At 37.2% G+C, this 13052-nt stretch overlaps 1 protein-coding gene across 5 annotated transcripts in view; it reads left to right on the top strand.

Annotated features, from left to right (window-relative positions):
• MCTP1 (multiple C2 and transmembrane domain containing 1) overlaps window positions 1–13052 on the top strand; it is a 361361-nt gene that overhangs the window by 102797 nt on the left and 245512 nt on the right. For all 5 annotated transcript variants that reach the window (XM_027100597.1, XM_027100599.1, XM_027100600.1 and 2 more), the window contains exons 4-5: window positions 1263–1342; window positions 7928–8039. In XM_027100597.1, the coding sequence (XP_026956398.1) occupies window positions 1263–1342; window positions 7928–8039 (192 nt within the window). The remainder of the gene's footprint in view (window positions 1–1262; window positions 1343–7927; window positions 8040–13052) is intronic.

Here is a 13052-nt window from a genome sequence, read left to right on the forward strand (position 1 = left end):
ATGGAGAAAGGGAAGGGGGGAGGGGCAAGATAGGAGTAGGGGATTAAGAGGTACAAACTACTACGTATAAAATAAATCAGCTACAGGATATATTATACAGCACAGGGAATATAGCCAATTTTTATAATAACTATAAATGGGTATAACCTTTAAAAATTGTGAATCACTGTGTTGTACACCTAAAACTTATATAATATTGTACATCAACTATACCTGAATAAAAAAATTTTTTTTAATTAATTTTAAAAAATTGGGCTTCCCTGGTGGCGCAGTGGTTGAGAGTCCGCCTGCCGATGCAGGAGACACAGGTTCGTGCCCCGGTCCGGGAAGATCCCACATGCCGCGGAGCGGCTGGGCCCGTGAGCCATGGCCGCTGAGCCTGCGCAAAAAATAAATAAAATAAAATAAAATATCAGCTCCCAACACATTGCCTTACACTTCTGTCTCCATGGTGCTCCTCACTGAACTGTATATATCTATTTGGGTTTTTATGGACTCTCCCAGCTGTTCAGTGTAGCGTCCAGCAGGTCAAGCACATTGCCTGTCCTGTTCATCATAGTATGAATACAAACCATGAAGGGCGCAAAGAAGATAAATAGTTTTGACAGAAGAAAGAAATACATTCTTTTCTTTTTCTTTCTGTTTTGTTGTTGTTATAACGTCACATTAATATTATGCCCTAATCATTGCTTGTGATAATAAAAATTTAACCTTAAAATAACTTTATGAAGTACTTTAATCATAATATCTTAATGTTTACTTATTTGTATGTTTAAAATGGCATTGTCCTATAATATCAGAGAATATATCTTTGATGACCTGAAAAATACAAGAAATTGGAGTCATATCTTCATCACCTACAGCCCAGTATGGAAGACATATTTGTTGAATTTCATACCAACTCACTCTGCCTTTCAGTAATGCTAATAGACCATCTATAATGAGAGGAAAATATTATAAGCCTGTGGTTCCCACATTTTTGAGGATTCACTATAATTTATTTGATTTTATTATCACCTTTGATGTTCTACTTTATACAAATCAGTAATTTTAATTATAAAATTAAGTGTAATTTCCTTTGAATGTTTTGTGAGACCTTAGTATTTCAAAACACAAAAACAAATAAAATTTTAAAAATAAATCTTAGGAAATTTTATTGATTTTGGTGACATAGACAACCAGTATTTTATAATGAAGACGTTTTTCACTTAAAGCTTATATTGGAATTGTTTATAATAATGTCTGTGTCTTTGGCTTCATAGGTATTTGACTATGACTTTGGACTACAGGATGACTTTATGGGCTCAGCCTTTCTGGATCTCACACAATTGGAATTAAACAGGTAACTTTTGAACTGTTGTAATATCACTTCACCTTTTTATGAAACTGGGCCTGTGTAACAGAAAATGTCAACAGATCTGGGTTTTAGTCACTGTTCTGTCATTTATGGTTGTGAGTGTTTATGCTAGCCAGACTTTCTTAAGTATGTCTTTCTCACTTACCTGGTAGAAATAATACTTAGCATCTTCCCTCACTATCTCATTCGACAACAACTATTCAGCAGAAAAATTCTTTTTTTTTTTTTTTTGGCCACGCCATGCAGAATGAGGGATTTTAGTTCCCCAACCAGGGATGGAACCCGTACCCCCTGCAGTGGAAGCACGGAGTCCTAACCACCGGACCTGGACTGCCAGGGAAGTCCCCAGCAGAAAAATTCTTAAGACACTTTCTTTGTCCCCCAGACTGTGCTGAGCACCAGGAATCTAGATTAAGACACGTTCCTTGCTCTCACATTGATGGTATGATTATAGTGGGGCATAAAGAAGATGATATATGTTAATCATAATTATTAATTTAAGAATGAGGCCATCACATAGGAAACAAGATGAGTACACTATGCATCGAAAATAGCAGCACTCTTATCACTTAAGCCGAAGTAGAATCTAATTTTGCCATCGTCAGTAATCCTAGGTTACCGAGGAGTAGCCCGAAAGTGGAGGCAGATTGGTTGTATTTACTCAGTTACATTAACTTATCATTGCTTGACTAGTTGTAAAGTAATGATTAGTTATAACTAATGTTATAAATATTAACCATTCCTTGCACCAAATTATGGGCTTTTATTTTTTTTAATGTATTTCAACATAGGAGCTAAGAATTGATTAATACTACAGAAGAAAAAATAGGTTTTAAAAGGTTCAGCAGTGGGGCTTCCCTGGTGGTGCAGTGGTTGAGAGTCTGCCTGCCGATGCAGGGGACACGGGTTCGTGCCCCGGTCTAGGAAGATCCCACATGCCGCGGAGCGGCTGGGCCCGTGAGCCGTGGCCGCTGGGCCTGCGCGTCCAGAGCTTGTGCTCCGCAAAGGGAGAGGCCACAACAGTGAGAGGCCCACGTACCGAAAAAACAAAACAAAAAAAGGTCCAGTAGTGCTGGAATGGATTGCAAAAGAGGCTGCCAAATCAGCTTTGGTGGTTTTAAAGATCTGGTTTAGATCAGGGGTCCCAACCCCTGTTAGGAACCAGGCTGCAGAGCAGGAGGGGAGCGGCAGGCGAGCGAGCAAAGCTTCATCTGTATTTACAGCCGCTCCTGTCACTCGCATTACTGCCTGAGCTCCGCCTCCTGTCAGATCAGCAGCATTAGATTCTCATAGGAGCGTGACCCCTACTGTGAACTGCACTTGCGAGGAATCTAGGTTGCACAGTTGCATGCTCCTTATAAGAATCTAATGCCTGATGATCTGAGGTTGAGCTGTGGCGGTGATGCTACCGCTGGGGAGTGGCTGCAAATACAGATTATCATTAGCAGAGAGGTTTGACTGCACAGAGACCATAATAAATCCATTGCTTGCAGACTCATGAAGCTGCTGTATAGCACAGGGAGATCAGCTCGGTGCTTTTTTTTTAAATAAATTTATTTATTTATTTATTTTTGGCTGTATTGGGTCTTCATTGCTGTGGGCGGGCTTTCTCTAGTTCTGGAGAGTGGCGGCTACTCTTTGTGATAGTGCACAGGCTTCTCATTGCAGTGGCTTCTCTTGTTGTGGAGCACAGGCTCTAGGTGCACAGGCATCAGTAGTTGTGGCACATGGGCTCAGTAGTTGTGGCTCACGGACTCTAGAGCACAGGCTCAGTAGTTGTGGCACATGGGCTTAGTTGTTCCGCGGCATGTGGGATCTTCCCGGACTAGGGCTCAAACCTGTGTCCCCTGCATTGGCAGGCAGATTCTTAACAAGTACGCCACCAGGGAAGCCCCTCAGCTTGGTGCTTTGTGACGACCTAAAGGGGTGGGATGGGGAGGGAGAGAGGGAGGCTCATGAGGGAGGGGATATAGGTATACATATAGCTGATTCACTTTGTTGTACAGCAGAAACTAACAGAACATTGTAAAGCAATTATAATCCAATAAAGATGTAAAAAAAAAACAAAACCTATCAGTGAGTGGCAAGTGAAAACAAGCTCAGGGCTCCCACCAATTCTGCATTATGGTGAGTTGTATAATTGTTTCATTATATATTACAATGTAGTAATAATAGAAATAAAGTGCACAATAAATGTAATGCACTTGAATCATCCTGAAACCATCCCCCACCCCCCAATCCCCGGTCTGTGGAAAAATTGTCTTCCATGAAACTGGTCCCTGGTGTCAAAAACGTTGGGGACCACTGGTTTAGATGATCATGTTATATCATGTGGCAGGAATAGTGGAAAGCAGAGTAATGGGTCAGATCACAACTTTATATTTTAAATGTAGATGAATATAAATAGTAGAACTCCTTATATGTTGTAGTCTGAGCACAGTGGCAGCTTATTGGTGGTCTTCCAATGGTCATCTGTGCCTCAAACTGGACAAAAGAGTGGCCTTTTCTATACTTCCTATGTGTCCTTCATTCCAACCCAGAGCCTAGCAGGCCTGACCTCGGGGTGATTGCTTGCTCCCCCCTCACCATGGCTGAAGGAAGTCCTAGGTGGTGTCATATGTGGTCCGTTATCATGAAACTGAGCTCCAGCTAGACTGGGCTGTGCTGTTCTTCGTAAAGGCCACGGTTATTTTCTCTGTAGATTCTGCATAAGGGTATGCAAATTACTACGTTTAATCACAGAGCATAACTTTCTCTTTTTCTCTATTAAAGATAGATTACTGGTGAAAAATAATTGTAAATGGAAAAGAACATATGAGATGGGTAAAAAACCAAAAGATTATGTATAAGCATTTGGTGTTTATTTTACCACATTACTTATTTTATGTATTTAGCTAACTATACCCTCCCCTCAAAACCACATAAACATCAAATTACCGCTTTTAAAAATCACATATTTGTGTATGCCATTACATTCTATGTATAGAAATCAACATGGGAATTCCCTGGCAGTCCAGTGGTTAGGACTCCGTACCTTCACTGCCAAGGGCCTGGGTTCTGGGTTCAATCCCTGGCTGGGGAACTAAGATCCCATAAGCCATGCAGTGGGGCCGGAAAAAAAAAAAAAAGAAATCAGTACCCTCTGGATGTAGACAGATGGATAATAATAGTAGCCGTATAAATACTTATGCTACTATATAATGCATTAAGGTATTGCTTTTGAAAAAAATAATAAATAAGCATCATAAAGAATTACAAATGTTCTTAAATCTTTATCATGTAATCATTATAAACTGTAATGAAGTTTTGGCTATTAATTTTTATATGTAATCATTTTTACAGGAAAATGAACCAAATCAAATTGTAACCCCATATAAATACATATGTGTGTATGTGCGTATATATATGCATATGTGTGTATGTACATATATATATACATATACACTATAATGCCTAATATGCATTTGTTAAAATAAAAGGAACAAGTTGTTATCATCAAACCACAATGATTAGTTATAACTAAATTAATATTGGAGCAATTTGCATTCACAACTATTGTAACTTATGTATATTATCAGTTTGATAGGTTACTTATGTTTCAATTAAAACCCCTGACATCAAAAAACTGTTCATATTTTTCATAACACCATTTCTTGAATTGGTAAATTAAGCATCATTTGAAAGAGTGTCCTAGTATTGTAAAATCTTAGCATTGAAAGGTACCTGTGGTTCCCCCAAATTATTTGGGGACCTTTATAAATGTATAGATTTCCAGACACCACCCACAATCTACAGAACCAGAATCATTATGGATAGAGTGCAGGATTATGCACTTTTTAAAAGCTTCCCAGTTGATTCTGAGGTGCAGCCAGGATTGAAAGTTTTTATTTGGACCACTTTCCCCGTCAAGCCATCTCCCCAGTACTAGAATCCAACAGTATCATTTACTAAATGTTAAGCTCCATGAAGACAAGTGTCTTATCTTTGGGCTTGACTGCTGGTTTTTACCCAGAACCTAGTATCACATATGTTCAATTCATGTTTTGTGAATTAAATGAATAAATGATTGAACAAGCAAGGGAACATTCCTAATTTGCCAACATTTCAGGATTCAAGTGTGGTGCTGAATGTTCCACAGTCCCTTAGGCTTATGGAGGGCATGAACCCCTATTTGTTCAATATTAATTGAAATATGTAAACAAGATATTACCTACACATTATCAACTGAATGTGTATTCTACATTATTTTCTAAAAGTTACTGTGGGTAATATTGCGCAATTCATAATCTCTTCCTCAGAGATACTTCTCTAATTCTGAAGCCTTCTAAGTATTGATCACCTCTTCTAAGTGCTGGTTTCCTTGCATTTCTGAATCTAAAAATTTAGGCATAGGTTTAAATAGCCAAAAATAGAAGCATTATTTTAATAGAAGTTCTTCAAATAACTATACGTTGTTTTTAAAGTATATTTATAATGTACATCAGGCAATTTATATTTTATATTTTCCTCTTCTCCCACTTGTTTATTTACTCTAAATCATACTTCTGATTAAGAAAAAAAAATCTTAAAGAACTAAAAGGAAGGTAGTGGTCAGTAAAAGACCGTCATTGAGTTGTTGGACTCAAATTTATAGAAAATAGCTGCTATTGCTCTCTGTGTATTTAGAGATCACAGAGAAGGGCCTTACAGTTTTCTTAATACTGCTGTACTTCCTTAGCCTTTCCAGCAACCCCACAGCCTTTCTAGAACCCCATGAAGAGCTGAAACTTAGGCAGTGAATCCAAGTATACCCAATTGGCCCATGATTTATTGGACAACTTAATACATTGATGTTATTTTAATAACAAGAAAAATTGTACCAGGAAATTAAAGGAAGACAAAATTTCTTTTCTTCTTAAAAATATATAGTATATATAAGTCCATGCACTCTCTCACTTCGTCCCAGCTTACCCTTCCCCCTCCCTGTGTCCTCAAGTCCATTCTCTACGTCTGTATGTTTATTCCTGTCCTGCCCCTAGGTTCTTCATAACCACTTTTTTTTTTAGATTCCATATATATGTGTTAGCATATGGTATTTATTTTTCTCTTTCTGACTTACTTCACTCTGTATGACAGACTCTAGGTCCATTCACCTCACTACAGATAACTCAGTTTTGGTGCTTTGTGACCACCTAGAGGGGTGGGATAGGAAGGGTGGGAGGGAGATGCAAGAGGGAGGGGATGTGGGGATGTATGTATATGTATAGCTGATTCACTTTGTTATAAAGCAGAAATTAACACACCATTGTAAAGCAATTATACTCCAATAAAGATGTTAAAAAAATATATATATATATATATATAGTATATATTTTGGCTTATTCATTTAATGACAGTTCAAAATCTTTTTTTATTTTATATATTTATTTTTTATTGAAGCATAGTTGACATACAGTATTGGTCTCAGGTATACAACATTGTGGGTCTGAAAATTATAGACATTACAAAATAATCTCAATAAGTCTAGTAACCATCTGTCACCATACAAAGTTATTACAACATTGTTGACTATATTCTCTATGCTGTATGTTATATCCCTGTGTATTTATTTTATGACTGGAAGTTTATGCCTCTTAATTCCCTTCACCTATTTAGTCCATTCCCCCATTCCCCTCCCTTCTGGCAACAGTTTGTTCTGTGTATCCATGAGTCTGTTTCTGCTTTGTTTAGTTTTTTCATTTGTTTTGTTTTTTAGATTTGACATATAAGTGAAATCATATGCTATCTGTCTTGGTCTGGCTTATTGCACTTAGCATGATACCCTCCAGGTCCATATGTATTGTTGCAAATGGCAAGATTTCACTCTCTTTTTATGGCTGAGTAATATTCCTGTGTGTGTGTGTGTGTGTGTGTGTGTGTGTGTGTGTGTATGTATGTATATATATACATATATAGATATATATACACATAAATACCACATCTTTTTTATCCTTTCATCTATCAATGGATACTTTGGTTGTTTCCATATCTTGGCTCTTGTAAATAATGCTGCAATAAACATAGGGGTGCATGTATCTCTTTCAATTGCTGTTTTTGTTTCCTTTGGATAGATACCCAGGAGTAGAATTGCTGGATCATACGATAGTTCTATTTTTAATTTTTTGAGGCACCTCCGTATCATTTTCCATAGTGGCTGCACCAATTTAAATTCCCACTAACAGTATACAGGTGTTCCTTTTTCTCCACAACCTCACGAACACTTATTGTTTGTTGCTTTTTTGATAATCACCATTCTGACAGGTGTGAGGTGACAATATTGTGGTTTTGATTTGCATTTCCCTGATAATTAGTGATTTTGAGCATCTTTTTATGTGTCTGTTGGCCATCTGCATGTCTTTCTTGGAAACATGTTTATCCATTTTTAAATCAAATTGCTTGTTTTTTTGATATTGAGTTGTATGAGTTCTTTATATATTTTGGGTATTAAACCCTTATTGGATATATCATTTGCAACTATCTTTTCTCATTCAGTAGTTTGCCTTTTGCCGATGGTTTCCTTCATGCTCAAAATCTTAATATTTTATATCATAGGCCCACGGATGTGACCGTCACACTGAAAGATCCCCGCTATCCTGACCATGATCTTGGAATCATTTTGCTCTCAGTCGTCCTTACCCCTAAGGAAGGAGAACACAGGGATGTGGTAAGTTCCCCCTCAGCCTAGTTGTAGCTCACTTGTTTGAATGTCGTGAGCCTTCTCTGAACCCAGAGGTAATATTAAAGAGAAACAGCATAAGAAGATCTGGCCTGTTCTTTGTTTCTGTGAGTATCCTGGGTATCAGTAGTCTAGTTGTATTGTATTTTTTGAATTCAAATTTCCTATTTTATTCTCCAGATCAGAACCTCTTATAAATAAGGGATACGTTTGCATCTTTTATCATTATTTTATTTTCCAATTTCAGACTGTTATTTGTAGCAAATGGTGGTATTTATTCAGAGATTATATTTTTCCACATTGAGGTGTCCAGACCTTACTATTTTGATTATATTGTCAGATGTACCATAACAAAGAAAATGAGGTGAAATTACAATAGAGTTCCTGCTTTCTGGTATTTGTTTGATGAATGATTAATGAGTACTTTTCATCTTCTTGATGGGCTTCCTTATCGGTGTTACCCATTTTCCAGCCCTGGCTGGGTGTACTTCCTTGCACACCATGCTGCTATGAGAAACTGACAAGGGATACAGAGGAGCTAATTACTCCAGCACTGTTGAAGTGACGTTAAAAAATATCAGGTTTGACCTGCATCGGTATGCTTGCCAGTGCACTTTCTGCCACAATTTACCAGAATTTATTTATTAGACTCAGGGTACTTTCACATACTGGTAGCTATTCTCACTAGTTCTGATTGCAACACATTTTAGGAGTAGACATAATTTTTTAGGCAAGTTTAAATACTCTATTTCAGCAATGTGTGTATTGCTGGTTTAAAATAATGCATGATTAAAGTTGGTATATGTTTTCTGCTGGAAAGGTATTACTGGCATTTTTCCCTAGATTATAAATAAAAATAGTGAATTACAATTTCAAATTTGGAAGTGTTTTAAACTCATTGAAAAATTCACCCTTTTCAAGGTATTTTCCTCTATCCTTTAAAAAAATTAAACAACGAGCACATATGTAATATTTGCAAAGAATGATTTAAGTATCTATATTTCATTCAGTGAGGAAGAAGATTTTCTTTTCGAACAAGTACTATCAAATAATACCTACTTGGAGAACGTAGCACTGTAAAAGAATGTATGTGCACAGGCATAGGCCCATATGCGCAGATGGAAGGGTGTATGAGGACATTTTTTCACAGAGAACATTTAGAAATAAAAGCCCATCATTTTAAAAGTCACCAATTCAGAATATATTATTTCATCCAGTGCAAGCCAAGGAGTATATGCTAGCTGGCTAATCCATACACAGGAATAAAGTATAAGTGTTCATTTATTCAAATAATCCTGGTATTCACGAGGAACCTACTATAAGCCAAATCCTGTGCCAGACCCTTTGGATACAGTAGAACTGAAATCCAGTGGAGAGCTCAGAAATCAAATAATCATGGAAGGAAATGTAAAATGACAACTGTTTTAAGTGCCATAAAAGAGAGGTGTATGCTGCTGTAGAGCAAATATAGGAGAATTTGTTCTAGTCGGGAACAGGAATTCTCCAAGGAAGTCAAATGGGAGATGAGGTCTGAAGTGTGAATAGAAGTTGATAAAGGCAAAAACGCAGGAAGAGAGGAAATATTTCAAGCAGAGGAAATAGCACATGCAAAGGCCCTGTGGCTAGAGAAACCAAGCTGCACTCCAAGAATTGAAAAAGTACTGGAGCTTGGAGAAGGTGGAAGCAAACAGAGTGTGAAAGATCCTGGTGCATGATGACAGTGAAAGGGAGACTCCCAGACTGCATAGGGACTGTTGGCCATGTTAAGGTTTGTGGTCTTTCCCCAAAGAGCAATGGGAAGCCTTTGAAAAGTCTGTAAATAAGAAGTGGCATCATTTTATTCGCCTTTTGTTGTGTAGCTGCATTGTAGAAAACAGATGAAATGCTTGGAGACCACCTAGGAGCTATTTTGAAAATCCTGGTGGAAGATGATGGAGATTTGGATTAGAATTGTCAAGAGGTAGAGATGGAAAGAAATTAAGTTTATCTATAGGAGGTAAAATCAACAAAACTTGGTGATAGAATATTTTTTTGGGGGGGATCCTTTGTTATTTTAATGAAGGACAACACCATAAATGAAAATACCTAAGTGCCTGAGGTCTTAGGACGTGTCTCCAAACCATCCAAACTGCCAGTATTACTGGGGATTCAAATGATATGGCAGCTGTTTTAGTCATTTGGGTGATTTGATGATGGAGGGTCTGCTGATTTTTTACATTAAAATCATATTTATTAAATACTCTAACATCAAACTGAGGGTTTGAGGGATTAAGTTAGTATCAAGAGACTTTACGACGAGGCTGCTGAGTTGTTCTAAATTACACACAAATATATGTCAGCACAGGCAAAATAGTTCCTGACATTCGTTTTTCTTCAACCATTCTCGCAAAAACCCTTCAATCTCCACTGCTGTTCAAACTTATTTAGGCACACTGTCTTTCTATTTAGAAAAGATCATTTTAAAATATTATAGTGGTCATCAGTGATTTATCAAACACAAATAGGAACGAAAACAGGTTACATGAAACAGTTACACATCAAAAATCTGGTATTATTAATCTTCTTTTCTTCCTTTTTCTTTCTCCTTATCGTATCTCTCCAGCCACATTCACCCTTAACACAAAGAGTTCTTCCTGAAATCTTCATGCCATTTTCTTGGTTCAGATTTCTTTGGCTACCCTAGCTTTTTGGAAAAAAATCTTTTACTGCTGAGTATTTTTCATTTGCTTGCCTTACTTCATGCCTCCCCCTTCACAGTCCCAAATAGCACTGGATTGATTCTGCTGCAGCAACTGAAAACCGGTGTCTTCTTCCTTCCCATGTTGGACTCTCACCTGGCTTCTCTCTTCTTCACCAGAGAAGCAAGTGGCTTATCAGGGGCCAGTGCCTCAGAAAAGGTACAGCAGTTCGCCTCTGGCTGGCGAGCTCTCTTGACTTCAGCCACAACTGAGAAGCAGTGAGAAGAGTGACCAGTGTGGCTATACTGGCTCCTCCTTGTGGACGTGATCAATAACCAGGAGCCTGGGGTTGGTTGTTGACAAGCAGCTGGGGCAGGGACAGGGGAGGAAGCATGAAAGGTCCCCTACAGGAAATTCTGTTGGGACCCCCAGTATCCTGGCTAATTGGATTCCTAGATTGGGATTGGGGCTTCTAAGCATATACTTTATATGATGAAAATTTCTAACAAAGACATAAATTTGTGCTTTTTCCCCTTTGTTTATTTCGGTCTATATAGCAGTTCTAGAGCTGTTTATTAATTAAGATCTCTAAAATTGGCAAGCGACACTAGTTAGGAGATTTTGACACTCTGACTAAGAGATGCCAGTTGTAGGCATCTATTGAAAAAAAACCACTTATTGAGCATCTATAAGCATTGTACCAAGTTCTATAACTCCCTCTTTATTCTTCTAAGTGTTCAGTGACGTGTGGTTATTTCTCTAATGAAATGGAAACTCCTGATGAAGGGCTTTAAGACTCTCCAATGAGTGACATATGTTCCCTCACTTGTAACCTTTAACCTTTATGCAGCCATACAGACGCCTACACAGCTGACCTCCTCTCAAGTCCAAGCTTTCTTCAATGTGACCTTTCCTACCTAAAATATACCTGTACTGTACCTCACCTCACTTCTGTCCTATAGCCCATCACTCCTGGTTAAAAATAATAATTCATAAATATTTATATATATATAAATTATTGCTTCTGATTACCTTTCTTATGATGACTCCTCTCAAAACCTAGTCCAGCTTTCTGTACCTAGTGGTTATTCAGTAGGCTGTGGATGAATCTCTAAGAGGATTCTTAGAGAATGCTTGATGGGATGCTTCAAAGGTCCAGGGAAAGGTATTTTAAGTTTCCTTCTTAGTTCCATATTCAAATCCCTGAGGTTGTCACAAACAATATTGGAGATAATGATTTAATTTTCCTATTGAATTCTTAAAATTATTCTATTAATGATAATCTGATTAAAATCAGTCTATATTGCTCTTCTCAAGATTTCTAATGATGACGATGAATTAGAAGCACATCACTGTATTTTTTTCTTTTGATAACATGTCTAGTATTGGCTAAGTATATTTCCCTGGAATACATTTGAAATTTCTTGGTTAAAAACAGTCAATTATCCAATGTATCTTCAAATTAAATTTTTATATGCCTGAAATATATAACATATTGCTGCAGTGAAAATGACATGCTGAACTTTCACAAATTATCCAAGAACAAATCTTGTTTAGAGAAATTCAGACTCATAATGCAGCCAACCCGAAATCAGTTACTAAATGCTTCACAAGTCCACTTACTATTCGGAATGATGTATAGAGAAGGAATAGAGGATGATTTTACATTGACCTTCACACAGCAAAATTATGAGTTCTGTTCTCTTTGATTATTAGCTCAGAAATAACCTATTTTAAGCTTTTGGGACTTAAGACTTTAGTTCAGAAAAGCACATGTTTATTCTTATGCCTGTGTTTTGTAGACTTTGCTAAATATTTTTTATGGATTAACATGGAGAATGGATGATATGAATTTCAAGAGCCATTGACAAATAAATCCTAACCATCAAGTAGGAAGTAGAACATTAATGTAAAGAAATGCTATCAAAAGTGGGAAGAAATGAGTAACTGGAAATACAGAGGGCTTAGCATCACAAAGTGCTAAGAGTTCTCAATCAGTTTTCTTGTGAGTGTTTAAGTCACTGTTAATACTGACAGTGTGTTCCATGAATCATGTGGTTGGGATGATTTCTCCTTGTGTGGATTGCCAGTTCTAGAACTCAGTAAAAATGAAGAACAAGTTGAAAACCCTACCAGCCTACTGTATCTACTAAAGCCCCTCAAACATGGAACATCTAATTATAGCTAATTAAGAAGTAAATATGAGTCATAGCAAAAGTATTTCATAGTTGCTTATATTAAAATATTCTCCATTGAGTCATGATTGAGTCTTTTTTAAAAGATTCCAGATGTGAACATATATATATATTTTTTAATTTTCAGT

This window comes from Aethalodelphis obliquidens, unplaced genomic scaffold (genome assembly GCF_003676395.1).
Source record: "Aethalodelphis obliquidens isolate GAN/ISIS:26980383/991018 unplaced genomic scaffold, ASM367639v1 scaffold4, whole genome shotgun sequence".
NCBI lineage: Eukaryota > Metazoa > Chordata > Mammalia > Artiodactyla > Delphinidae > Aethalodelphis > Aethalodelphis obliquidens.